Source organism: Mobula birostris, chromosome 2 (assembly GCF_030028105.1).
Source record: "Mobula birostris isolate sMobBir1 chromosome 2, sMobBir1.hap1, whole genome shotgun sequence".
In the NCBI taxonomy this organism is placed as follows: domain Eukaryota; kingdom Metazoa; phylum Chordata; class Chondrichthyes; order Myliobatiformes; family Myliobatidae; genus Mobula; species Mobula birostris.
The window spans coordinates 122,870,131-122,897,494 of NC_092371.1; the positions used below are offsets into that span (position 1 = coordinate 122,870,131).

Below are 27,364 nucleotides of genomic sequence, written 5' to 3' on the forward strand. Positions count from 1 at the left end.
CTCAACATCAGGACAAGAAGATGGGTGTTGCTGATGCAAGGCCATTGATTTGTAAAGATAGCAGACTCTGGGTTTTAGTGTTTGATAAATGTGTGAAAGATATTATTGCAATTTCAGTATCTGAGTGAAACTTGCTTTTTATTACTAGTCAAGTAAAATTCTATGCATTTTGATTATTGAGCTCAAGTTGCTAAGTAGGTTTATTATTGCCACGTATGGACTTTATTCTGTGGCATGAGGAGTGATCGCATAGATGTACACAAAAATGAGACGTCTTAATAGGGTGAGTACATTCAGGCTTTCCCCCTCAGGTTCGGTGAGAATTGATCTAGAGATAGAAATAGGATTAGGGTGAAAAGTGAATACAGTGGGCCCTCCTTATCCGCGAGTTCCGCATGCGCGAATTCAATCAACCGCGAATTGAGAAAACCCGGAAGTGCTCTTCCAGCACTTCTTGTTCGAGCATGTACAGACTTTTTTTCTTGTCATTATTCCCTAAATAATGCAGTATAACAACTATTTTACATAGCATTTACATTGTATTAGGTATTATAAGTAACCTAGAGATGATTTAAAGCAGGGGTCCCCAACCTTTTTTGCAACATGGACTGGTTTATTATGGACAATATTCTTGCGGACCAGCTGACCCGGGGAGGGGAGGGTTGCCAACGGACAAGAGTAGCAGTCAAATAAGCTGTGTTTACCCCAAGTAAGACTACAATGACCATGAAGCCTTGCGCAGGCACCAATGTACATGCATGTACGTGCCGATTTTTTTTTCTACACATCGTTTTTGGCGATTCTGTTTGGGGGGGTAGGGGTGTGTTAATCACGACTAGAATATAGGTGATGTGACTAATACACTCAATTTCGTTTCTAAAAGGGTTTATCTAACGAATTAAATATTAAACACACAGTGCATATTTTCCTCGCATGAATATAGTGGTAAGTCAATTATCGGGGAGCTTGAAGCAAGTGTTGAACGAACTTCCAGTAGAAGTGGTAGAGGCAGGTTCAATATTATCATTTAAAGAAAAAATTGGATAGGTATATCGACAGGAAAGGAATGGAGGGTTATGGGCTGAGTGCAGGTCGGTGGGACTAGGTGAGAGTAGCGTTCAGCACGGACTCGAAGGGCAGAGATGGCCTGTTTCCGTGCTGTAATTATTATATAGTTAAATGGTTATATAAGTCAATAGCATCATAACATTTTAAGTAACATTTGGATATTAAACACACAGCACATACTTTCCCCGTATGAACATATAAAATCATTGCAACACACCAATATTGCTGAATCAGTGGGAGCCCTGGGCTTGTTTCCCTGCAACAAGACGGTCCTAGTGCTGGGAGACAGCGATACTCAAAGGGGGTTCCTTATGTCCGGTCTATTCCGCAATTTAGTTTTCGTTGCATTCATTGCAGAGATATGTTGGAAATGGAAGCAACGTTTTCAGTGTTTTCATGGCTATCTCAGGATATTTAGCCTTGACTTTGATCTAGAACGCTGGCAGAGATGTTATGTCAAACATACTTTTCAGCCCACCGTCATTTGCAAGCTCGAGGAGTTGATCTCCTTCCTGTGCTGACATGGATAACGCGCGCGTAATGACTTCGCGTGCGTTCAAGCTCAACAGTGACAGGGAATGAGGAATGGTGCAGCTGACTCCTATCACCAAATCATATTGTTTCCTCGCGGCCCAGTAGCACATGCTTTGCGGCCCGGTACCGGTCCGCAGCCCGGTGTTTGGGGACCGTTGATTTAAAGTATACAGGAGGATGTGTGTAAGTTTTAGTGGATCGGGATCGGGAAAAAAACAGAAGTTCTCTGACTAAGTAAGTCGGAACAGGTACATCCGGTATTATTTAGCGTCAGTTAGTGAAACATTTGTCTTGGTATATAGTATATATTTTACCTTTCTATGCATATAAAACATCTAAGAAACATATGTTTCAGCGCCGGGCTCGGGAACTTCGATCCATTGACAGATCGCTCCCGAGCGCGCTCTCCATTCATGCTGGGTTGATGTGGAGGATCAAAAACCCAAAACCCCAAAACCCAATAATTAAACCACTGCATTGCTGCCTAATAATTGTAGCTTCATCAGAGCAGGTCCTTTCTCACTTTATCCTTTAAATTATTCTGATCGTTGACCGACTGTAGCCTAATGCTTTTCCAATGACTGATGGCGTTTCACCTCTTTCCGATTGCTTTATTATTTCCACTTTATTTTCAATCGTGATAGTGACTATTTTCCTGAACAGAAACACTGCAGATTCAGAGCTCCGCCGCCGGGTCCTAATGTCCACCGCACTGAGACAGGTTAAACAACATTTGGGGTTCCGCCGGGTCCTAAGGTCCACTGCATTGAGCCAGGTTGAATAAGGGACTTCAGCATCCACGATTTTTGGTATCCGCGAGGGATCCCGGAACCAATCCCTCGAGGATAAGGAGGGCTGACTGTATATTCAAAGTAAATTTTTTATAAGTGTGTGTGTGTCAACATATACAACCTTGAGATTCATTTTCTTTTGGTCATACACAACAAATCCATAATAGAATAATAACCATAATAGAATCAATGAAAGACCACACCATCACGGGTGTTCAACCAGTATGCGAAAGATGACAAACTATGCAAATACAAAAAAAGAAATAATAAATAATAAGCAATAAATATCAAGAACGTGAACTGAAGATTGCTTGAAATTGAGTCCATAGGCTGTGGGAACATTTCAATAATGGGGCAAGTGTAATTATTACCTTTGGTTCAAGAGCTTGATGGTTGAGGGATAATACCTGTTACTGAAGCTGGTGATGTGAGTCCTGAGGATCCTGTACCTCCTTCCCAGTGGCAGTAGCAAGAAGAGATCATGACGTGGGTGGTGGGGGTCCTTGATGATCGGTGCTGCTTTTGTGTGACAACACTTTGTGTAAATGTGCTCAGTGGTGTGGAGGGCTTTATCCATCATGGACTGGGCCATATCCACTACTTTCTGTAGGATTTTCTATTCAAGGACATTGGTCTTTCCATACCAGGCTGTGGTGCAGCCCGTCAATATATTTTCCAGTACACATCTGCAGAAGTTGTCATTTTAAATGTCATACCAAATCTTCACAAACTCCAAGGGAAGTAGAGGCGTTGCCATGCTTCCTTCAAAATTGTACTTCCGTGCTGGGCCCAGGCCATGTCCTCTGAAATGATAACACCAAGGAATTTAAAGTTGCTGACCTTTTCTGATCCTCTGATGAGGACTGGCTCATGGACCTCTGGTTTTCCTCCTAAGGTACACAAGGATGATTCTGGAAATGAAGGGGTTAACATGACCAGCATTTGGCAGCTTTGGGCCTGTACTCACTGAAATTTAGAAGAATGTGTGGGAATCTCATTAGAACCCACCAAATGTTGAAAGGACTAGATAAGGTGGATGTGGAGAGGATGTTTCCTCTGGTGCGGGTATCCAGAACTAGACGGTATAACCTCAAAACTGAGGGTTGACCTTTTAGAACAGAAGTAAGGAATTTTTTTAGCCAAAGAGTGGTGAACCTGTGGAATGCACTGCCACAGATTGCAGTGGAGGCCAAGTCTGTGGGTATATTTAAAGCAGAAGTTGATAGATTCCTGATTGGTAGGGCATGGAGAAATATAGTAAGAGGGCAGGTGTATGGGGTTGAATGGGATCCAAGGTCAGCCATGATGAAATAGCAGAGTGGACTCAATGGGCTGAATGACCTAACTCTGCTCCTATGCCTCATGGAATTGTGGTCCTGATGGCAATAATCAGCTCCTTGGGCTTGCTGACATTGAGTGAGAGGTTATTATGGCACTGCTCAGCCAGATTTTCAATCTCTCTCCTATATGCTGAGTTGTCACCACCTTTGATTTGGCGTAAGACAGTGGTGTCATCAGCAAACTTGAATACGGCATTGGAACTGTGCTTAGCCATGTAGTCATAAGTGTGAAGCCAGTAGAGCAGGAGGCTAAGCACATGGCCTTGTGGGTACACCTGTGCTGATGGAGATTGTGGAGAAGATGTTGTTGCCAATGCGAACTGACTGGGGTCTGCAAGTGAGGAACTCAAAGATCCAATTGCATAAAGATGTATTGAAGCCAAGGTTTTGAAGCGTATTGATTAATTTTGAGGGGATGCTGGTATGGAATGCTGAGCAGTAGTCAATTAAGAACATTCTGATGTATGCATCTTTGCTGTCCAGATATTCCAGAGTTAAATGAAGAGCTTATGGGATTGCACCTGATGTGGACTTGTAGCTCCCATGAGCATTCTGTCCACGTTGTTGCTTTATGTGCTTGATACAGTTTGTAACACTGGTGAATCATAATTAATGTCTGTGGTGTAGACTTGACTACAAGGAAAAAAGGAAGGAATTATCAAACACTTTTGATTTGGGAAGAAAAAATAGGCTTAGTGTGAAATGGGCATTTGGTGGCCTATATATTGGCGAAACCCGATGCAGACTGGGAGATCGTTTCGCTGAACACCTATGCTCTGTCCGCCAGAGAAAGCAGGATCTCTCAGCGGCCACACATCTTAATTCCATGTCCCATTCCCATTCTGATGTCTATCCACAGCCTCCTCTACTGTAAAGATGAAGCCACACTCAGGTTGGAGGAACAACACCTTATATTCCATCTGGGTAGCCTCCCAACCTGATGGCATGAACATTGACTTCTCTAACTTCCGCTAATGCCCCACCTCCCCCTCGTACCCCATCTGTTATTTATTTATATACACACATTCTTTTTCTCTCTACTCCTTTTTCTCCCTCTGTCCCTCTCACTATACCCCTTGCCTATCCTCTGGGCTTTCCCCCCATCCCCCTTATCTTTCTCCCTAGGCCTCCTGTCCCATGATCCTCTCATATCCCTTTTGCCAATCAACTGTCCAGTTCTTGGCTCCATCCCTCCCCTTCCTGTCTTCTCCTATCATTTCGGATCTCCCCCTCCCCCTCCTCCTCCCACTTTCAAATCTCTTACTAGCTCTTCTTTCAGTTAGTCCTGACGAAGGGTCTCGGCCCGAAACATTGACTGTGCCTCTTCCTAGAGATGCTGCCTGGCCTGCTGCGTTCACCAGCAACTTCTATGTGTGTTATTTGGTGGTTGGTACAGTCTTGGTGGGCTAAAGGGCCTGATTCCTTGCTGAATGACTACCTAATTCTTTCATAGTAGATGGAAGAAGAACTGTATTAGCACATAAACTAGATATGAAACGTGTGGCCTCGATACTTGGCCGCAGTTCTGGAGGGAATTGGAAGGTTCAATGAAGTTAATGACAGAGTTCTTGGCTTAAGATGTTCAAAAATCAAAGCTAATAGAAACACAAATGAATCTGGATTAATTGGTTATTCACCTCCAGTGATTTGAGGCAAATCTTTTAACAACATAGAGGTGAAAATGCCGTGTAAATGGAAGTTTTTTCAAAATTAAACCATTGCAACATATTTGTGAATGGCTTGGTTCCACTTCTGTTTACAAAACAATGTGTGCTGATTGCGTCATTGGGGAAGCTGGCTACAATAGGTGCCTATGCTTGATGGCATGAGAGAAGTGAGTAATCGGAGCAGACATGGTTATTAACCTCATACTTATAGACGTCACTTCAACTGGATGCTCTAATTCAGCCCCCCTGTTCTTGTCAGTTATTCTCACTAGCCGGCACCTTGTTGAGGCTGTTGTTGACTGGAACAACAATATCCTATACACGTCAATGGGAATAGATTTCTTTTCAGAGTTTCCTTGTCTCTGGAAAGACAGTCTGCATCTTTATTTTGTTAAACTAAGGTATGAAAATTGTGCCTGCATTGCTTGTGGTGTGGAAAATTAGGATTTCATTCTCAAACATAGTCTTGCAAGCTGAGTAGTCTTCGGGGAGAAATGCTGATTATCTGTGAGGGCATTAGTTTCTGGCCACCTGGGAACAGGCTTATTGTGTGGCATCAGCGCTATATCTCCAGAGTTTTTGGTTTACGCATCTTGTTTTGGAAAATGTTCCCCCAAGGGTGTCAGTGTTTGTGATTTATTCCCCAGAATATGCCACTATTTGTGGAATAATTTGTGAGCATATGCATGGGAAAGGTTTAGCACATAAGGTACTCTGGGCACATGTTTGTGAAGTGTCTCCAGATGTTTGTCGATATTTGAGGGGAATTGTTGAAAGTTTATCCATATTTGCAGAGGTCCCTGGACATTTGTCAAGTCTTGGGGGACATGTAGCTTAGCAGTTAACATCACATTTTTTACAGTGCCAGTGTTCGGGATTCAGTTCCCGCCACTGTTTTTATGGAGTTTGTATGTTCTCCCCATAATCGTGTGTTTCCTCCTGGTGCTCCGGTTTCCTCCCTCATTCCAAAGATGTATGTGTTAGGTGTTAGATTTTGCGGGCATGCTATGTTGGCACCAAAAGTATGGTGACCCTTATGGGGCTGACCCAGCACATCCTCAGACTGAATTAGCCGTTGACCCAAACTGTATGTTTTAATGTAGGTGTGACAAATAAAGCTAATCATTTGCCTGTGCACGTTTGTAAAGAATCCCTGACGGTGATCAGCATTCACCAGGTGATGTATGGAGCAGCATCAGTGTGCCAAGTTTTGAGGTGGAGTGTGGTGGTGTATCAACATGTGGCGGACAGAATGGTTAAGGAGTGTGTTAGTATTTGTGTGAGGGTGTGGTTATTATTGTCATTTACATTGAGATACAAATACATACTACTCAGGAAGATCATGGCCTAGTATAAATATCGCAAACAAGAGAAAATCTGCAGATGCTGGAAATCCAAGTAACACACACAAAATGCTGGAGGAACTCAGCAGGCCAGGCAGCATCAATGGAAAACAGTACAGTCGACGTTTCGGGCTGAGACCTTTCAGCAGGACCAGACCGGGTTGAGGTTGTAAACTGAAAATATAACGTAGAATATAATGTTGAACATTGTAAGACATGTAATGAGAAGGTACTATGAGAGCTGGGGTCAGTTGAAAAGTGTCACAACACTCCAGTGCCATCTTGAGTGATCATATCACTGGAAATCTCTGAAAATATTGTCTCAGTGCTCGTGGTTGCTCTCATTGTAAACCATTTCAACTACTTTTGCTGAGTTTGATGGACAGAGATGAGCAGTTTGCTCTTCAGTTGTGGTGATTTACAGGTTATTAGTGTGAGGTAGAGTCATGTTGCGTAAAAGCAGTCCTTTATCCTAACATGTTCAGGCTGACCATCAAATGCCATGCTACACAAATCCCAATTATTGTTCTGTACTTTTTGGCAATTTACGTGCTCCTCCCTGATATTTCTTAAATGTAGTGAGGCCTCTCTGTCAACCACTTTCCAAAGCAGTGTAAAAAATCTCCCTGGGTGTCCATAAACCTCTGACCAGTTACTCTAAGCATATGGCTTTGGGTTTAACTCACTTCCTGTATGGGGAGAAAATGTTCCTTTTGCCTTCCCTATCCATCTCTCTCTGAATTTTGTATTCTTCCACAGATCTTTCTTCCTCTCCTAAATAAATAAACTCAAACCTGTCCTCCAGTCTCTCTTCATAACTGAAATGTTCCATCCCAGGCAACATCCAGATAATCGCCTCTACATCCTCTCTGTACCTCTGCTGTAGACATTTATTAACCATACAAATATAAGAAAAGGGGCACTCTTGAATCTGTTCTCCTTCAAGAGGATCACAACCTTGATGTAAGGTTTGGAGGCTTGCATGCCTCAATTAACCGGAGAGCTATGTTGGCAGGAGTAAGGGCCTTGGCTTTGGTTCTTGGTAAACAGGTCAAAGGGTAGAGGCCAAACTAAGATTGTTTCCACCGGTTCTCCAGGTTCGGGGGTTCAGTTAAGGGCGAACAACCCTGAGCGGTCAAAAAACAATTGTTACAGAAACAGCAGTGAAGACTCCTGTACAGACAGAATGGAGAGCGGACCTTAATTACTGTCCTAGATGCCAGCGAAGTAATGGGCAGTAAGTAAGTGAACCTGTTCCATCTTTCAGTGGATCATGGCTGATTTGATCTTAACCTCAACTCCACCTCCTTTGCTATTCCTGATACCCTTTATTCCCCTATAATCCAAAAACCTTTAACAGCCTTCTTCATTGTCTCAGGCAGAGAGAGAGTGAGTGAGTGAGTATTTATTTATTTATTGATTGATTGATTGATTCAGAATCAGATCTTGCGACCTGATGCGCCTGTGCTGTCCAGTTACACCCATGTGACTAATTAACTTACTAACGCATGTGTTTTTGGAATGTGGAAGGAAACCCAAGCACCTGGAAGAAACGTAGGCAGTCAAGGGTGAATGTACAACCTCCTTAGAAACAATAGCGGAATTAAACCTGAGTCGGTGGCTCTGTAATAGCATTACTCTAACTGCTATGTTACCATGCCGCCCTTAAGGGGGCCCTATGTATTATATATGTAGAGTTAGTAAATGTCTCTGGCAGAGATACAAAGAGGATGCAGAGAATTCCAAAGGTTCCTAGCATTTGGAGAAGAAAATACCCCTGCTCATCGCCTTCCCATCTGCCTCCTTATACAGGCGCCATGCATCTTATTTCTACACTTACACGCTCTCTCTCTCTCCTGCAAAGAGGAAACATTTTTCAGTTTCTAGCTTCTTACAGCTCACAGTTTTATACAAACTTTTGTATTTACAGCACTTTATTTTCAGGTTTCCAACATCTGTAGTAATTTGCTTCATAATTAGCTGGGATGGCACAAGATGGAAACAGGAATGTTTATAAGAAGAGTGGTAGTTGAGTCAGAAGGTACCTTTTCATGTCTTTACAGCCATTAGGGAAAAGGTGAGAATGATATTTTAATAAATGTGGTGAATGAGAAGATGATTTATGAGGATGAAAATGTTCTAATGCTCTTTCAAGAATAGTGATCAACAGTCAACCTCATCTATCGTTTTGTTTACATTCCTGTGAGGTTATGTTCCACCAGCTGTTGTGACTTAGGTTAGCTCAAAAGCAAAAAGAAATAAAGACCTGCAGGGCTTTTCATAACTCCAGCTCACTCCATAAGGCTTTACAGCTGATGAAGTATTTTGTACTGCAGTCACTGTTGTGAATAAGATGTGCTGGTGTTAATTTACACGCGGCAGTGAGATGATGACCTGTTTATCGTTGTTGGCTGAGGGATAAGTATGATTAGAAAAAACAGCTCTTTGAAGAAGTGCCACTGGATTTTTTTGCTTCTGCCTAGAAGCTTAGTTTCAGGTCTCCTTTGGAAAGATAGTGCCTCTGACAGTGCAGCACTCCCTAGGTACATCATTGGGATTAAGCACTGAAGTCTCAGGAGTGGGATCCAACTCCCTAATTGTCTGTCTCAGAGTGTGTGTTGTTCTGAGCCTCTGCTAATACCTGTGGGTATGGTCAGCTGAATTTCGCCAAAAGTAGTATTTCATCGATAACGTTTCAGCCTTGCTGAACAATTGCATTTTTACTGAGCCGCTCTGTGACACTGAGGAGCAGATCTAGAGGCGGACTATGGAAAGGTGCAAAAATAACAGAGTTGTTGTCATGAGTGATTTCAACTACCTTAATGCTGACTGGCACCTCCTTAGTGCAAAAGGTTTAGATAGGGCAGAATTTGTTAGGTGTGTCCAGAAAGGGTTCTGAACAGAATGTATAATCAGGCTGACTAGAGGAGAACCCATTCTGGATTTGGTACTAGGCAATGAACCTCAAGTGTCAGAACTCTCTGTGGGTGAACATTTCAGAGACAGTGACAACAACTTCCTCCTGGTTTTTACCTTAGCCTTCGTGAGGGATAGGAGCAGATGGTATGGAGAAGTATTTATTTGGGGGAGGGAGAGTTGTGATGCCATTAGGTAGGAAATTGGGAGTGTAAGCTGGAAACAACTGTACTCGGAAATGCACAACAGAAATATGAAGGGTGTTTAAGGAGCAGTTGCATAGGGTACTGGATAGGTTTGTCCCATTGAGCAGCAAAAGGAATCGTGGTTGACAGGAGGTGCAATATCTACACAAGAGAAAGAAAGATGCTTACTTAAAGTTTAAAAAGCAAGGTTTGGACAGAGCTCTACAGAGTTACAAGGTAGCCAGGAAGGAACTTTAGAATGGTCTCTGGAGAACTAGAAGTGGACATGAGAAAGCCTGGACGAGTAGGATTAAGGAAAATCGCAAGGCATTCTACAAGCATGTGAAGAACAGGAGGATGGCTAGAGTGAAGGTAGGACTGATCAGAGATAGAAGAGGAAATGTGCCTGAAGTTGGAGGAGGTAGGGGAGGTCCTTAGTGAAGACTTTGCTTCAGTACTCAGAAGTGGAAAGAATCTTGATATTTGTGAGCACAACATAAAGTAGGTTGATATGCTTGGATATGTCGACATTAGAAGAAGATGTGCTGACACTTTTGAAAAGGATTAGGATAGGTATGTATCTGTGTACCTGGGACCACACGTGATATATTCTAGGTTACTACAGGAAGCAAGAGGAGAGATCATTGCACCTTTGGTGATGATCTTTGTGATCACATTGGCCACAGGAATAGTACCAGATGAGTGGAGGGTAGCAATTGTCATTCCTTTGATCAAGACAAGGAGTAGGGATGACTGAGTTGATAGACCAATGCGTCTTACTTCAGTGGTGGGCTAATTATTGAAGATTTTTAGAGCTAGATTTACAAGCATTTGGGAAAAGTTGTAGTCTGATTAGGGATGATCACCATCGTTTTGTGAGGGTGAGATCATGCCTCACAAGCCTGATTGAATTCTTTGAGGATGTGACAAAACACATTAGTGCAGTTAGACCAGTGAATGAGTGTATATGGATTTTAGTAAGGTGTCTGATAAGGTTCCCCCATGGTAGGCTCATTCAGGAAGTCAGGAAGCATGGGATCCAGGGAAACTTGGTTGAGTCGATACTAAATTAGCTTGCCCACAGAAGGCAGAGGATGGCAGTAGATGAGGCATGTTCTTCCCGGAAGTCAGTGACCATTGGTTTTCTGCAAGGATCTTCTGGGACTCATAATCTTTGTGATTTTTTAAATAAATTATTTGGATGAGGAAGTGGGTGGGTGGATTAGTCAGTTTGCAGGTGACGCTTAGGTTGTGGATACTGTAGAAGGCTGTCATAGGTTACAATGGGATATTGATGGAATGTAGACCTGGTCTGCGAAGTTCCACTGGAAAAGTGGGAAGTGATTCACTTTGAAAGATGAATTTAAAGGCACAATACTGGGTTAATGGCAGGATTCTTATCAGTGTGGAGAGACAAGGGTCTTTGGGTCCACTTTCATACATCACTCAAAGTTGCTATGCAGTTTGATACAATATAAGGTGTTCCTGGCCTTCATTAATTGAGGGATTGAGCTCAAGAGTTGTAAGTTAATGTTACAACTTTATTAAACCTCTGGTTACATCGCATTTGGAATATTGTGTTCAGTTCTGGCTGCCTTTTTATATGAAAGATGTGGAAGCTATAGAAAGAGTGGAGAGGAGATTTACCAGTACGCTGCGTGGATTGGAGAGCACGTGTTATGAGGATGTGTTGAGTGAGCAAGGGCTTTTGTCTTTGGAGTGAAGGAGGATGAAAGTTGATTTGATAGATGTGTACAATATGATAGAGGCATAGATCGAGTGGATAGCCAGAGATCTTAGCCAGGTGAAAGTAGTTAAAAGGCCTGAACAGATTAGATATGGCAAAGTTATTTCCCGTGGTAGGGGATTCTAGGACAAGAGGACATGACTTCAGGATTGAAGGATGTCCATTTAGAACTGAGATGCGGAGAAATTACTTTATTCAGGTGGTAAATCTTGGAATTTGTTGCCACAAGTGACTGTGGAGGCCAAGTCATTGGAGGTATTTAAGGCAGAGATGATTGGTTCTTGATTAGCCAGGACATCAAAGGGTATGGGGTGAAGACAGGGGATTGGGGATGACTGAAAGAATTGGATCAGCCGATGATTGAATGGTGGAGCAGACTCAATGGGCCGAATGGCCTACTTCTGTTCTTGTGGTCTTATAGTTAATATGAGAGGGTGTAATTTTAAAGTAATTGGAGGAGAATATATAGAAACCATAGAAAACCATAGAAAAAACTACACAGAAACAGGCCTTTTGGCCCTTCTTGGCTGTGCCGAACTATTTTCTGCCTTGTCCCACTGAACTGCGCATGGACCATATCCCTCCATGGACCTCCAATCCATGTATCTGTCCAATTTATTTTTAAATGTCAAAAAAGAACCCGCATTTACCACCTCATCTAGCAGCTCATTCCATACTCCCACCACTCTCTGTGTGAAGAAGCCCCCCCTAATGTTCCCTTTAAACTTTGCCCCCCTCACCCTTAACCCATGTCCTCTTTTTTTTTCTCCCCTTGCCTCAGTGGAAAAAGCCTGCTTGCATTCACTCTATCTATACCCATCATAATTTTATATACAGGAGATATCAGAGGTAAGTTTTTTACAGAGAAAGTGATGGGTGCATGGAACATGTTGCCGGGGTAGTTGTAGAGGCAAATATGTTAGAGCCATTTAAGACACTCTTAGATAGGCACATGGATAACAGGAAAATAGAGGGCTATGTTGCAGGAAAAGGTTAGACTGATCTTACAGTAGGTTGAAAGATTGGCACAACATTGTGGTCTGAAGGGCCTGTAGTGTGCTGTAATATTCTATGTTTTATGCTAATCAGTTGCCTGAAGCCTTAAAGTAATCACTATACCCTCATCTCAACAGGTTTCACCAAGGATATTTCGGCCAGTCTGAGTGCAGCTGACGGTGAAGAAGAATGATCCATTATGATCACATTATCAAGCTGTTATCAATGACTCATTGGTTTATTGACTAAATTCTCCTCATTGGTTCCAGAAAATTGCTTGGACAAATGTTAAGCCATAGCAAATTGCTGTAGTTAACCTTTGCACTTCAGTGAAGACTCTGCTTTATTTAAATCTGCATGTTGCTCCATTCAAATCCTCACTTGACTGGGAGCAAAAATGATCAAGTATTGGGGCGAGATCCCAGTGTCATCCTCTCAGCCCAGCAGGAGCTCTTTTGATCTGCTGCAGCGGGAGTTCCGGACAGTGGAAATCCAAGACCCACCGCTGCACCAGCCCTCAGCCGACAGACCCCGGCCTGCAACTATGCTGGATGTGCCGTCCGAGCCCTGCGGTCTGACGGTCCACACCATCCAGCTGATCCAGTACAACCGGCGACTGCGGAGCCTGGTTGCCGCCGCGCAGGCACAGGGCCAACCACAGCCAGACGGGCTGAAGGCTGAGGAGTCAGACACCCTCCCCCCTGCCCCCAGCTCACCGCTGATGCCAGAGGAGCTGCTGCCCGTGGACAGCAAGACCCCAAAGTTCCCTTTCCAGCTGAGGCACAGTGATCCAGAGAGCGATTTTTACAGGTGAGCTCTGAACGAAAGAAGGTTGGATTTATACAGTCTAACCCAATAGAATCAATGTTGTAATGTTGGAAACTCAGCAGCCTGTGGGCGCTTCCAAGAATGATGAACCTGTTAACAACCAAATGTGTAGAACTTCTTCTGTTGAGGGTCACTAGAAAGAAGTCCTCTCCCTTAGCACCACGGACCTTCAAATAAGCAAAGATGTAGTATTCCCTCAGCATTGCACCAGTTCTGAACTGGAGAAGAAAGTGGAAGAAAATAAGAGCAGAAGTAGACTACCAGGTCCCTCAAGCTTGCCTGCCAGTCAGTATGATCATGGCTGATCAATGCTAGCTGTACCAGTTCCTCTTCCATGCCAGTTCCGCAGTCTTCCAGATATTTAGTCAAAGTCCAGCTTACTGTCATATTCACAAGTACATGTATGCACAGGAGCAATGGTAAAGCTTACTTGCAGCAGCATCACAGGCACATAGCATTAGATACACAGCATTCACAAAATGTTAAGCATAAGTTATTCATTTTTTTTTACACGAGCAAATGCAATTAGAACAAAAAAATTAGAGCCATCATCTCCAAATTCACCAATAACATACTATTGTTGGGTAAATCGCAGCTTATGATGAGTCAGTTATCTGGAATGAGATAAGTCACCTGGTTGAGTGGTGTCACAAAAACAACCTCCCAAAGTCTGAAAAACTAAAATTGATTGTTCACTTCAGGAAGGGGAAATTGGGCGAACATGTGTAAATCTACAGTGGGGATCCACAGTTTTAAATTCCTGGGTGTCAAACATGCCCGATGAACTCTCCTGGGCCTAACACATAGATGCAATCAAAAGTCTTTATTTTCTTAAAGAGGTTAAGGAAGGTCTGTTTGTCATCAAATAGTCTAATAAACTTCTGTAGACGTACTGTTAAAACTATCCTGATTGATTGAATCATAGTGTGGTGCAGCAACCAGATGTGCAGGAACATACAGAAGCTGTAGTGGACTCTGCCCAGTACATCATTGTCCACAGGTGATGCTACCTCAGGAAGAGAAAACTTCCATCAAAGATCCTCACCATCTAGGTCATGCCATCTTTTTGCAACTACTAACAGGCAAGAAGTACAGTACCTTGAATTCCCACACCAGCAGGTTCAAGAATAGCTGCTTCCCTTTAACCATTTGGTGCTTAAACCAACTGGCAAAATCCCAAGCAGTACAGTTTATTAATACTATAACCGATTTGATCACCTTACAGTAAAATTGACTTTGCATTCTGTTTTGTTCCAATTACAGTATGTTCTTGTAAAAATTGTGTATAACTTAAGTTTAAATTTATGTTTTACTTGTGAATGCTGTTTATCTGATGCTTGTGATGCTGCAAATAAATTTTTCATTCTTGTGCATGTTACAATAAACTCAACTTTTAACAAAGTCCATTTTAGTTCAACAGTACATCTGCAGAGGTTTGCTAAAGTGTTCACTGACTCTGTCTTAATTTTTTTATGATCGGTGGCAGAGAATTCCAGAGATTCAGTACACTCTGAGAGAAGAAATTTTGGCATATTTCATTTTTAAATTACCAGCCACATATCTTGTTGCTTTCTCTCCCCCCACCCCCCGAGTAAAAATATCTCAAAGTCTACCTGTCAGGCATTTGAATAAGGTCATCCTTTATTCTTCTTAAATGCAGTGAATACAGACCTAAATTATCCAGCTTGTATTGATGGGACAATCCTCCCACCCAAAAAAAAATACTAGACTGTGATGGAACTGAAACCCACACTTCCACTGAGATCTGAATGCTATTGACTGAGCCACAATGAGCTGTCTTAGCGGGAATGATCTATAGAGGTGTTCAGATAGAATACCCTTTGAGTTGTAATAATTGCAGAAAAAAGTAGTGTTTCAGAACTCAACAAGAGACTTGATGGAGAGGTAAATCTTGCAATGTTATTACAATCTGTTTTTCTCTTACCCTGATCATGAATCTGCTTTATTGATCCTAGTATAGTTAGGCCAAGTGATTTGTTATAACTGGTCTTCTACTATTGTCATTATCAACACAACACCTTGGCTTCATTGCCAGCAATATTTCTCAGTAGACGATGGAGGGGGTCAGAATTGGAGTACATGGGCCAAGTATCATACAATACTTAGGAAAAGGATAAAGAAGCTGGGGCTGCCTATGCTCATCCTGCAGAATTATTGATATCAGGGACATTTGCAATGTTCTTTGTGAATATCCTTGCAGAAAAAATGTCCAATTGTCAATCACTTAGAACTATTGAAGCTGTGGTTTGAAACTTCTTCTGCAAGTATCTTCACCAATGATGTAGTAAATGTTGTAGATAGTACATTTGGCAAGTTGGTCACACTACAGCTCCAGAAAGAAGAGATAAGAGTGACCACCACCAAAGGGAGTATGTATAGGCTGATATTGCAGGACTCCCGAGGGTTGTTCCTTTCTCAAACAGGAATATTGCTTTGGATACTGTTGGACTTGTGAAGGATGGGGGTGGGTGGGGGTGGAATTACCTCTTTGAGAAAAGCAGCCAAATTTGCAATACAGCAGGGTAGGAAATTTGCTAAACCGCTGACGGATGTTGTTGAGCAGAGAACTTTTTTTGTTCTAATCTATGCTTTCCCAAAATTGGCAACATAAGCAGAAAAGGTGGTGTACAACATGCTTGCCTCCATTGGTTAGTGCATAGAATATAAAATTTGGGATGTTATGTTGCAGCTTTACAAAACACTGGCTAGACTGCTTTTAGAGTATCATGTGCAGTCTGGTTGCCACACAATTGAAAAAAATGGAATGTCTGGATTGAAGGACTTTTGTTATGGGAAGAGGCTTGTTTTACCCAGAGCAAAGAAGGCTGACAGAAGTGTACAAAATTATAAAAGGCATATGTTGTCAGAATCTTTTTCTCATGATAGGAGTAAACACCCCAGGGTTCTGAAAGAGGTAGCTGAGTAACTTGGGGAGGCATTAGTAGTAATCTTTCAAGAATCAGTAGAGTCAGATACATTTCCAGAGAACTGGAAAATCACAAATGTCACTCCACTCTAAGAAGAGAAGGAGGCAAAAGATAGGAAACTATAGTATAACAAGAACAGTACTAGCATGGATAAGATTGAGTGACAGAAGGCAAAGAGTGGGAATATAAAGATGGGCCTTTTATGACTGGCTGCTGGCAACTAGCGATGTTCCCCACGGGATGGTGTTGGGTTTGCTACTTTTCATGTTATATGTTAATTATCTGTATGACTGAATTAATGGCTTTGTGGCCAGGTTTGAAGATCAAAGGTTTCAAAGGTATATTTAATGTCAGAGAGATGTTTACAATATACATCCTGAAATTCTTTTTCTTGGCAACCATCCATGAAAACAGAGGAGTGCCCCAAAAAATGAATGGCAGTTAAATGTTAGAACTCCAGAGCCCCCCTCCCACGCGTAAGCGGCAGCAAAAAAAAATCAGTACTCTCCCCCCACCAAGCACTCAAGCATCAATAAAGACACAGACTTGTGTCTGTCCTGCAATTTCCTGCAAAGACTACTCATTCACCCAGTAATTCGACGTACCACCGGCTCTCTCTCTCCATAATAAGGAAAAAAGAGGTGTCCCCGTTTCACAACCTGTGAGAGGGGAGACATAACAAACAACTCGCTGATTTACAATGTTGAAAGTCTGTTGTGTCACCTTTTCCAAGCTCTGTGCCCGAAGAACTTGGGTCTCTGGGCACACAGCCAGCAGCCAACTTGCTGCTTTTGATCTTCTGTCTCCCCCGACACTCCGATTTCCTGCAGAGGCACTGACCTCGAGTCCGCCCGCCTCCAGAGCCATGAATCCCGAAACCCGGAAGGTGCGCCAGTCTTCTAGGCCACGTCCTTGGTATATCAAATAGCAGCCGGTCGTGAAACCCCGAGAGCGGGTCCCGTTCTCTCAAAGAACTGCAGTCAGCATGTAACTCCAGATCAGGGTCTTCAAAAGAACCCTGAAAAGGAAAGATAGAGATATTAAAGATAGAAATAGAGCTGTTTCAGAAGATGCAAGCAGAGGAGTCGCTGTTAGACACCATTATCTCCTAAGATGATACAAAGATGGGTGGAAGGGTGGCAGTACTGAGGATGCAAGGGGTCTACAGAATGATATGAACAGATTAGGAGAATGGACAAAGAAGTGGCTGATGGAATACAGAATCGGGAAGTGCACAAGCCAATGTTGTACTAATGGATCTGTTGGCCTCCTGTATGTGTTAAATGGTACACATGATCCAATGATCAAAAAGTAGCTAACATTAATGAAACCTGAAAGCTGGAAATACTTAGGTCGGTCTGCTGTTGATTTTCCAGTTGTTTGTTTTGTCTATGGTCAGTTGCTGCCCAGAATTTTATTCATCACTTTGATGGTATTCTGATCCTTTCTTTCATTTTTCTCTCAGGCCACCATAGGGTGATACTCAAGGCCTCCCTTGGGGTCTTACTCCAATAAATCTCACAATTTTATGTTGAGTATCACTTGACCATTTCTTTGTTAGCTTTCATGCAATTATTTGTGGGGATGTTCAATGGGGAATACTGCACAACAACGCTACTTGCCTTGTAGCTTGGGATGATGATTGTACTGAGCTTATTTGGCTTTGAACTAATATGCGCTCAGTGGCCTTTTCATTAGGTACCCTCTGGTACCTAATAAAAGTGGCCACTGAGTGTATGTTCGTGGTCTTCTGCTGCTGTAGCCCATCCACTTCAAGGTTCAACGTGTTTGTTCAGAGATGCCTTTCTGCATACCGTCGTAATGCGTGGTTATTTGTGTTACTATCACTTGAACCAGTCTGGCCATTCTTCTCTGACCTCTCATACTAATGAGACACTTTTGCCCACAAAACTGCCACACACTGAATGTCTTATTTTGTTTTTCACATTGTTGTCTGCAAACTCTAGAGCTCTTGTACGAGAACATCCCTGGAGATTCGCGCTTGCTGTGTTACTCATTGTTGGTGTCTAACCACTCCGTCTGGCTCCGACAATCATTCCACGGTCAAAGTTACTTGGATTGCATTTCTTCCCCATTTCAGTGTTTGGACTGAACAACTGAACCTTTTTACCCATGTCTACATGCTTTTATGCAGGGGTCGCCAACCTTCTTTGCACCGCGGACCGGTTTAATATTGACAATATTCTTGTGGACCAGCTGACCGAGGGGGGGTGTTCAAGTAGAGTTAAACTCACCTCAACATGTCTTTTACAGTTAGGGTTGCCAACTTTCTCACTCTCAAATAAGGGACAAAAGTAGCAGTAAAATCCCGGGACACTTTACCCCAGGAAAGACTACCACGACCATGAAGCCTTGCGCGGGCACCTGTGTGTGCATGCGTGACGTGCGCATGTGATATGCGCATGCGCGTACGTGCTGATTTTTTTCCTCCACAAATTGGTTTTGCCTTCATCTTCCCGACTATACTGTACATACATTATTTCGACTTTATATAGGCTGTGTATTTATCATATCATTCCTGCTTTTACTATATGTTAGTGTTATTTATTTTTGGTTTTATGTGTTATTGGGTATGATTTGTTAAGTTGTTTTTTGGGTCTGGGAACGCTGAAAAATTTTTCCCATATAAATTAATGGTAATTGCTTCTTCGCTTCACGCCATTTCAGCACGAAAGGTTTCATAGGAACGCTCTACCTTAGTGGGGGAAATACGGGACAAACCAATTTAGCCCAATAAAGGGGATGTCCCGGCAAATACGGGACAGTTGGCAACCCTATGTTCAAGTTCAACGGTGCGTGACAGGGAATGAGGAAAGGTGCAGCTGACTCATACCGTTTCCTCACGGCCCAGTGGTTGGGGACCGCTGCTTTTATGCATTGAGTTGCTGCTTCATGATTGGCTGATTAGATATTTGCATTATCAAGCAGATGTCACAGGTGTACCTAGTAAAGTGGCCACTGAGTATATATGATTTACACAGATTGTACAATGTTACTCTTTAATTGGAAATAGCAACTGGCAGTTTGATCCTGTATTGGGACACAGCTGTTTACTACGAAAGTAAATCAATTTATAGCCCTGTGGAAGAGATACATGCCCTATCCTGGGTCAGATTCATTAAGAAATCCCTAAAGTTTGGAAGTATATTTTGTTATACCATGCACTAAAATATTGGCTGTAAACCCTCCAGTTCTCAAGGGCTGTGTTAACAAAATCGTTCATAAGAACGCCTAGAAGGACAGATGTGTTACGGTATCTTGAAATCGTCACACTTAATTCCAAATAACCTCTCAAATCATTCCTGTAACTGTTAGCACAGTGCTGAAAAAGTCAGAGAAAGATTGCCAGTGCCTTATGGTGAAAAGCTACACAGCTTTAGCTGTTTAATCTCTAGCTCACACAGCTTTTGTTCTTGCTGACTTGCACATCAACTATTACATGAATAGTAAACGGTGAGAAAAGCAAGCATTTTCTTATTTCATTCATAAAAGAAAAAATTGGATGTATCAATTTGTTAGTAAGTTAGATTGGAGACTTGTTAGAACAGCAGGAGGCTGTTCTGCCACTCTTCTCTCTTTTACTTTAAACTGGATTTCTGCTCTTTATCTTAAATTCCCATTTACCTTCAGATCCCTTAATACCCTTTCCAACGAAAGGAATATTGATTTCACTTTTAAAATCGTACCTAAGTGAGACTAGGCGGCTTATTTTGGTGATTTTAAGTTCTTATTTCCTTGACCATGACAGTGACTTTCAGAACTCAACGGATCAGGCAGCATCAATGGACAGTCAACATTTCTGTTCAAGGCTCTTCACCTGGAGTCTTGAGTTCAGATGAAGGGGTTTTGACCCAAAACATCAACTGTCCACTTCCCTTCATAGATGCTGCCTGACATGTTAATTTCCTTCAACTGTGTGTTGTTCCAGATTCCAGCATCTGCATCTCTTGTGAATCCAGACACTTTCGATAATTTGAACACTTGAGTGTTGTGGTTTTAAAAAAAAATTGTGGTTTACATTTGGGATTTTTGATGCAGTTAGCAATGTTGCAACCTGCCCGAGGGACGTGAGTAGCTCTAACAATTTTGATTTGCATCCCTAGGGGAAAAGGCGAACCTGTGACTGAACTCAGTTGGGCCTCTTGCCGGCAGCTCCTCTACCAGTCGGTGGCCACCATTCTGGCCCATGCAGGATTCGAATCCGCTCATGAGGGGGTTCTGGAAACCTTGACTGATGTCGCCAGTGAGTACTACTTCAAATTCACACGGCTGCTGCGCTTTGCCACGGATCGGGAGGCCCGGGTTGGCCAGACCCCATTCCAAGATGTGATGGAGCAGGTGTTCCACGAAGTGGGCATTGGCAGCGTGCTTTCACTGCAGAACTTCTGGCAGCATCGTATCAAGGACTATCACAGCTACATGCTCCAGGTAGGTATATTGAAGTATCCACACACACTAGCAACATCAAAATAGCAATATCATCCCTACACTCTGCAATTGCCTCACTAACCCTTTCTGCATGTTCTCTAGTGTACTGCCTCTTATCTGTCCTGATATCAATTTTTGTGGTACCATGTCAGCCTTCCTTTTGTGACTCTCCTGTGCCTGTGATGGAGCTGGTTGAGTCTACAGTCCTCTGTAGCTTCTTGTAACCCAGTGCATTGGAGGCTGCATACTGGGCTGTGATGCACTTAGTCAGAATGCTCTCCACTATATATCTGCGGAAATTTGCAAGAGCTGCTGGCCTGCCTTCTTCGTGATTTCACCAATATGTTTGTGCCCAAGATATGTCATCTGAGATGGCGATACCCAGGAACTTGAAGATGCTTACCCTTTCCCCTTTCCACCGCGATCTCTCAACGAGGACTGGTATGTGTTCTGACTTCTCTTTCCTGAAATCCACAATCAATTCCATGGCCTTTCTGATTTCAAGTGCAAGATTGTTATTGCAACACCCACAACCAGCCAATCTATCTCAGTACTGTACGCTTCCTTGTTCCTTCCATCTAAGATTCTACCAGCAGGAATGGTGTCATCGGTGAATTTATAGCTAGTGTTTGAGCTGTGCCTAGCCACGTCATCACGGTAGATGTGAATGTTACTGGGCTATAGTTACTGAGGCAGCTCACCCTGCTCTTCTTGGTCAGTTGTCGTTCTTTTAAAGCAGGTGGGAGCCTTCAGCTGCAGCAGTGAGAGGTTGAAAATGTCCTTGAACACTCCAGCTATTTGGTCAGCACAGTACCATGTCACACCCATCATCAGGGACCAGGTTCTCCATTTGAAAGATGTTCTGACATCATCTTCCAAGATAGAGATGCTGTGGGCATAGGCATAGTGTTATATTCCCTTATAGAACATGTGTGAAAGGAAGGCCTTGAGCTTATTGGGGAACTGAAGCCTCTCTGCCATTATGCTGTTAGGTTTTTCCTTATTAAGCGTTATGGCATGCAAACCTGACCTCGATTGTCATGCAGCCAATTGTGTCTCTGACTTCATAGGGAATTGCCTTCTTGCTCTCACTATGGCCTTCCTTAGATTGTTTCTGAACTTTTTGTAGGGTTCTGGATCACTGGTCAAAAGCTCCACAGATCTAGTCCTCAATAAATCTCCTAGTTTATCCAGGACCTTTGGTTTGGAAAGACTCGGTATGTTCTCAAAGGCACACACTCATCCACTCTAATTCTATTTGTTGTCTTGACTATTTGTTCCATGAATGTACTCAATCACTGGACATCCATGGCTGCCAAGTAGAGAATTTCAAAGATTCCCAGATTTCTCCTTATCCTGAGTAAATTAGGAGTAGTGGTAGACCCCTAAAACCTGCTGTACCATTTAAGAAAATTGTGATTGACTTGATTGTGACAGGAATTTTGCTCTCCTATCTGCTTACCCTTTGAGAAAGCAGGTACCACTGTCTCATGATCCTTTGAGAGAAAATAATTCACTTTAGAAATATCAGAAAATACTGTAGAAGCTGGAAATCTGAAAATAAAAAGCTGGAAACATTTAGCAAGCTAAGCAATAACTATGGGAAGAGAAACATTAACCCTGTTTCAGGTATCTGAACTATTAACTCTTTCTCTTTCCACTGATTCTGCCTGATCTACACAGTGTTCATCACCATATTCCCCTTGGTACTAATCAACAAGCTTTAAAACCGGAGACTCTTTATCTCCCTCTGCAACAGGATCTTTGACTTCCTCATCAGGAGACCTTAGTCAGATCAGCAAAAGCATCTTCTTGCTGACGATCAACACATGCACACCTCAAGAATGCATGCTTATCTTATCCCTCTGCTCTACTCTCTCTGCACTGTCTGTCCAGGCACAGCTCAAACGGCATTTATAAATTCACCGATGACATCAGTATTGTTGGCAGAATTTCAGATGGCAGACAGGAGGATGTACAGGAGTGAGATTGATTGCTGGTTGATTGATGTCACAATACCGACCTTGCTCTCAATGTCAGCAAGACCAAAATTGTGGACTTAAGTAAGGGGAAATTTAGAGAACACACACTAGTCCATGACAAGGAGTCTGCATTGGAAAGGGTGAGCAGCTTCAAGTTTTTGAGCGCCAGCCTTTTACAGGATCTATCCTGGGTCCAGCACATTGATGCAATCATGAAGAAGGCACACTAATGGCTATGCTTCATTAGGACTTTGCAGAGGTTTGATATGTCACCAAAGACAGATGTACAATGGAGAGCATTCTGACTGGTTGCATCACCGCCTGAGATGGAGGTTTCAATGCACAGGAGTGAAAGAGGCTGCAGAGGGCTGTACACTCGGCCATTTCCCTCATGGGTGCAACTCTCCCCTGGCAGTGCCTCAAGAATGTGGCATCCATCATTAAGAACTGTCATTACTGCCATCAGAGAGAAGGTGCAAGAGCTTGAAGATGCACACTCAATGTTTTAGGAACAGCTTATTCTTGGCCATCAGATTTTTGAACAGTTAATGAACTCATGAACACTACCTCACTATTCCTCTTTTGCACAATTTATTGATTTTATTATTGTAACATACAGTGATTCATGTATTGCACTGTTCTGCCACCACAAAACAACAAATTTCACACCATACAACGCTGTGTAAGAGTATTAGGCAGATATGTATAGCTAGGGTGCCCAATACCTTTACACAGTACAGTATTTGCCAATGTGGAGCAGAGAGTGAGTTTGTAAATCTGGTAGGAGCAAACAATGTTGGGAATGGCGACAGTGGTGCGCTGCTTGAGGGGTGTGGGACAGTTGACAGGAGTGCTGGGGCAGGAGGTGGTGCAGATGCAGGCAGACCCAGCTCTGAGACACCAGGCAAGGTCATTTCATTCCAAACAATTGGTTTATTGATCATTACAGAATGTCTCTGTGGTGCTTCCTGCTCCTGCCCCCTTCCCACTCTCAGTCTACAGTACAGACATATATCAGAATCAGGTTTATCATCACTGACATATGTCATGAATTTTTTTTGCAGCAGTCTCGTGCGCTACATAAAATTACTACAGTACTATGCAAAAGTCTTAAGCCGCATACATTTGCCTAAAACTTTTGCACAGTACTGTATGTCAGTGATAATAATCGTGATTCTGATTTTGAATGTTTCCAGCAATTTTTGTTTATAATTAACTTTTCCTTTGCCTTAAATAGACAACATTTTAAAAATGTTACACTCGACCCAAGTTAACGATTCTCCAACAAGGTGAACTATCCTCTCTATGTCCATTCTGCCCACAAATCTTCTGTACCTTACGGATAAGAAAGGTTGAGGGGTAGGCCAAGCATAAGAAATGAGATAAGCTCAGTTAGACAACTTGATCAGCATGGAGAAGTTGAGCTAAAGGGCCAGTTTCCGTGCTGCATAGCTCAAGCAACCTATGACTCTGTTTCAGTCAAGTCCATTTTGCTTTTCTGAACTGCAATGATACAAACCTGGTCTGACCAATCTATCCTTGTATGACAACTCAGCCATTCCAGGTATTAAGTCACCCAGATCCTCCTGCGTCTCAGATCTCTGCAATCTCTCACAATTTAGGTGATATTATTTTGTTCCTTCCCGACCCTTATCCTGAGATTGTGTCCATTGTGTGAGATGGTCCAACATGAGGAAACAGCCTCTCAGCATTCACCTTGTTAATTTCTCTTAAAATCTTGCATGGCTTAGTGAGATCACCTCTCATTCTTCAAGGCTTATGGTTGTGTGCATTTTTTGCTTGCACCTTTGACCTTGGGAAAGAAGAACCCTGGAAACGGCCACTATGGATTATTGATATGGAAATTCCATCTTTCTGTTCTTTGCAGGAATTCCTGGAATGAGTTTGGATGATCAGAACCTTGCCAGAGAAGCTGACCCTAAAGAAATACATTCAAACTGAGAATACTTTCAATAAAATATTTAATAACATCTCAGTAGTTGCTGCAGAACATAGAATTTGCCACGATTTTGTTGGGATGAATTGTACTTCAGCTATGTGATCCATAAGTAGAGATAGAGGGATACAAGAATATGTTTGGTTAAGCAACTCACACGAAATGCTGGAGGAACTCAGCAGGTCAAGCAGCATCTATATAAATGATGTTGGAATGTTTTAGGTGAAGCCAAGTGGGTGAAAGAGTCAAGAGCTGGGAAAGAAAGAATCTGATAAAAGAGGAAAATGGACCATAGGAGAAAGGCAAGGAGGAGGGGACTGGGAAGTAATAGGCAGATGAGAAGAGGTAAAAGGTCAGAGTAGAGAATAGAGCAAGTCTCCTTCCCTCCCCTCACCTTTTTTTTCTGCACCTTCCCTCTTCCTTTTCAATCCTGAAGAGGAGTCTCGGGCTGAAACGTCGACTATTTATTCTTTTCCATAGATGCTGCCTGACCTGCTGAGTTCCTCCAGCATTTTGAGTGTGTTGCTTTGGATTTCCAGCATATGCAGACTTTCCCATGTATACAATGCCTATAAAAAGTATTCTCTCCCCCCTTGGAAGTTTTCATGTTTTATTGTTTTACAACATTGAATCACAGTAGATTTAATTTTGACTTTCTTGACACTGATCAACAGAAAAAGACTCTTTCATGTCAAAGTAAAAACATCTCTAAATGAATTACAGAATTTAAAACTCAAAATAATTGATTACATAAATATTCATCACCTTTAATATGACACACCAAATCATCACTGGTGAAGCCAATTGGTTTTAGAAGTCAGATACTTAGTTAAATGGAGATCTGTTTTTGGATACCTGTGTGCAGTCAAGGTGTTTCAATTGATTGTAGTAAAAGTACACCTGTATCTGGAAGGTCCAATTGCTGGTGAGTCAGTATCCTGGCAAAAACTACATCATGAAGAAAAAGAAGTCAATTAATATCCCTTGGAGTACAGTTAATTCAATTGTCTAGAAATGGAAAGAATATATCTAGAGCAGGCTGTCCTCAAAACCTAAGTGACCATGCAAGAAGGGGACTAGTGAGGGAGGCCATCAAGAGGCCTATGACTACTCTGGAGGAGGTACGAGCTTCAGTGGCGGATATGGGAGAGACCGCATACAATGGTTGCCAGGGTGCTGCACTAATCACAGCTTTGTGGGAGAGTGGCAAAGATAAAGCCACATGAAATCTTGGCTAGAGTTTGCCAAAAGGCATATGAGAGACTCTGAAGTCAGTTGGAAGAAGATTCTATGGTCTGATGAATCAAAAATTGAGCTTTTTGACCATTAGAATAAACGACCAAACAAAGCACATAATCAAAAACACACCACCCCTAACGTGAAGCATGATGTTGGCTGCATCATGCTGTGGGAATGTCTCACTACAGCAGACCCTGGAAGGCTTGTGAAGATAGAGGGTAAAATGAACGCAGCAAAATACAGGGAAATCCTAGAAGAAAACCTGATGCAGTGTGCAAGAGAACTGTGACTTGGGAGAAGATTTGTTTTCCAGCAAGACAATGACCCCAAGCATAAAGCCAAAGCTACACAGGAATGGCTTAAAAACAACACAGTCAATGTCCTGGAGTGCCCAAGTCAGTCCAGACCTCAATCCAATTGAAAATTTGTGGCTGGACTTGAAAAGTGCTGTTCACTCATGATCCACGTGCAATCTGACAGAGCTCGAGCAGTTTTGCAAGGAAGTGTGAGGGAAGATTACAATGTCCAGATGTGCAAAGCTGATAGTGACCTAGCCACACAGACTCAAGGCTGAAATTGCTGCCAAACGTGCATCTACTAAATACTGACTTGAAGGGGGTGAGTTATTATGCAATCAATTATTTTGCGTTTAATAATTGTAGTATATTTAGACCAATTTGTAGAAACTTGTTTTCACTTTGACATGAAAGAGTCTTTTCTGTTGATCAGTGTCAAAAAAGTCAAATTAAATCCACTGGGATTCAATGTTGTAAAACAATAAAACATGAAAATTTCCAAGGGGGAGTGAATACCTTTTATAGTCAATGTATGTTTGGTTAAATTTGGAAGACTGAGAGGTGATCCCTTTGAGACATATAAAATTCTGAAGAGGATAAATAAAATAAATATCAAGAGCTTGTCTTCTGGGTGAGGCGTCTAAAACTGGCAGCCTTTGACACATTTATTTTGCTGAGTTAATTAAGGATGGAGATCAATGAAAATCAAAGATTACGTTGACGCAAACAGAATTGAGGGCCCTGTGGTACTGTTGTTAAAGACTGAAAGTACATGCTGATCTGTTTTATTCAATGGCAGTGTATGCTTGAGATAGTATAGTCCACTCTCATTTCTTATGCTGTTTTAGCTTATAAAGTTTGGTTTGCTATAATCACATGTGCCAAGATACACTGAAGGACATTGTTATGCGTAGGCCCACAATGTACATCAAGGTGATACAAGGGAACAACAATAACAAAGCTCTGAGTGTAGTGTTTGGTTACAGGGAAAGTTCAGTGCTGGCAGACAATAGGGTGTACGGCCATGTTAAGGTAGATTATGAGGTCAGGAGTCCACCCTCTTGTAAAAGAGATCTGT

The 27,364-nt window shown here is 42.4% G+C and overlaps 1 protein-coding gene across 1 annotated transcript in view; it reads left to right on the forward strand.

The window, feature by feature from the left end:
* The window catches only part of supt7l (SPT7 like, STAGA complex subunit gamma), a 35,315-nt gene that overhangs the window by 2,994 nt on the left and 4,957 nt on the right, over nucleotides 1-27,364 (forward strand). The window contains exons 2-3 of the mRNA XM_072247365.1: nucleotides 12,725-13,397; nucleotides 20,488-20,812. Of these exons, the coding sequence (XP_072103466.1) occupies nucleotides 12,985-13,397; nucleotides 20,488-20,812 (738 nt within the window). The 5' untranslated portion in view covers nucleotides 12,725-12,984. The remainder of the gene's footprint in view (nucleotides 1-12,724; nucleotides 13,398-20,487; nucleotides 20,813-27,364) is intronic.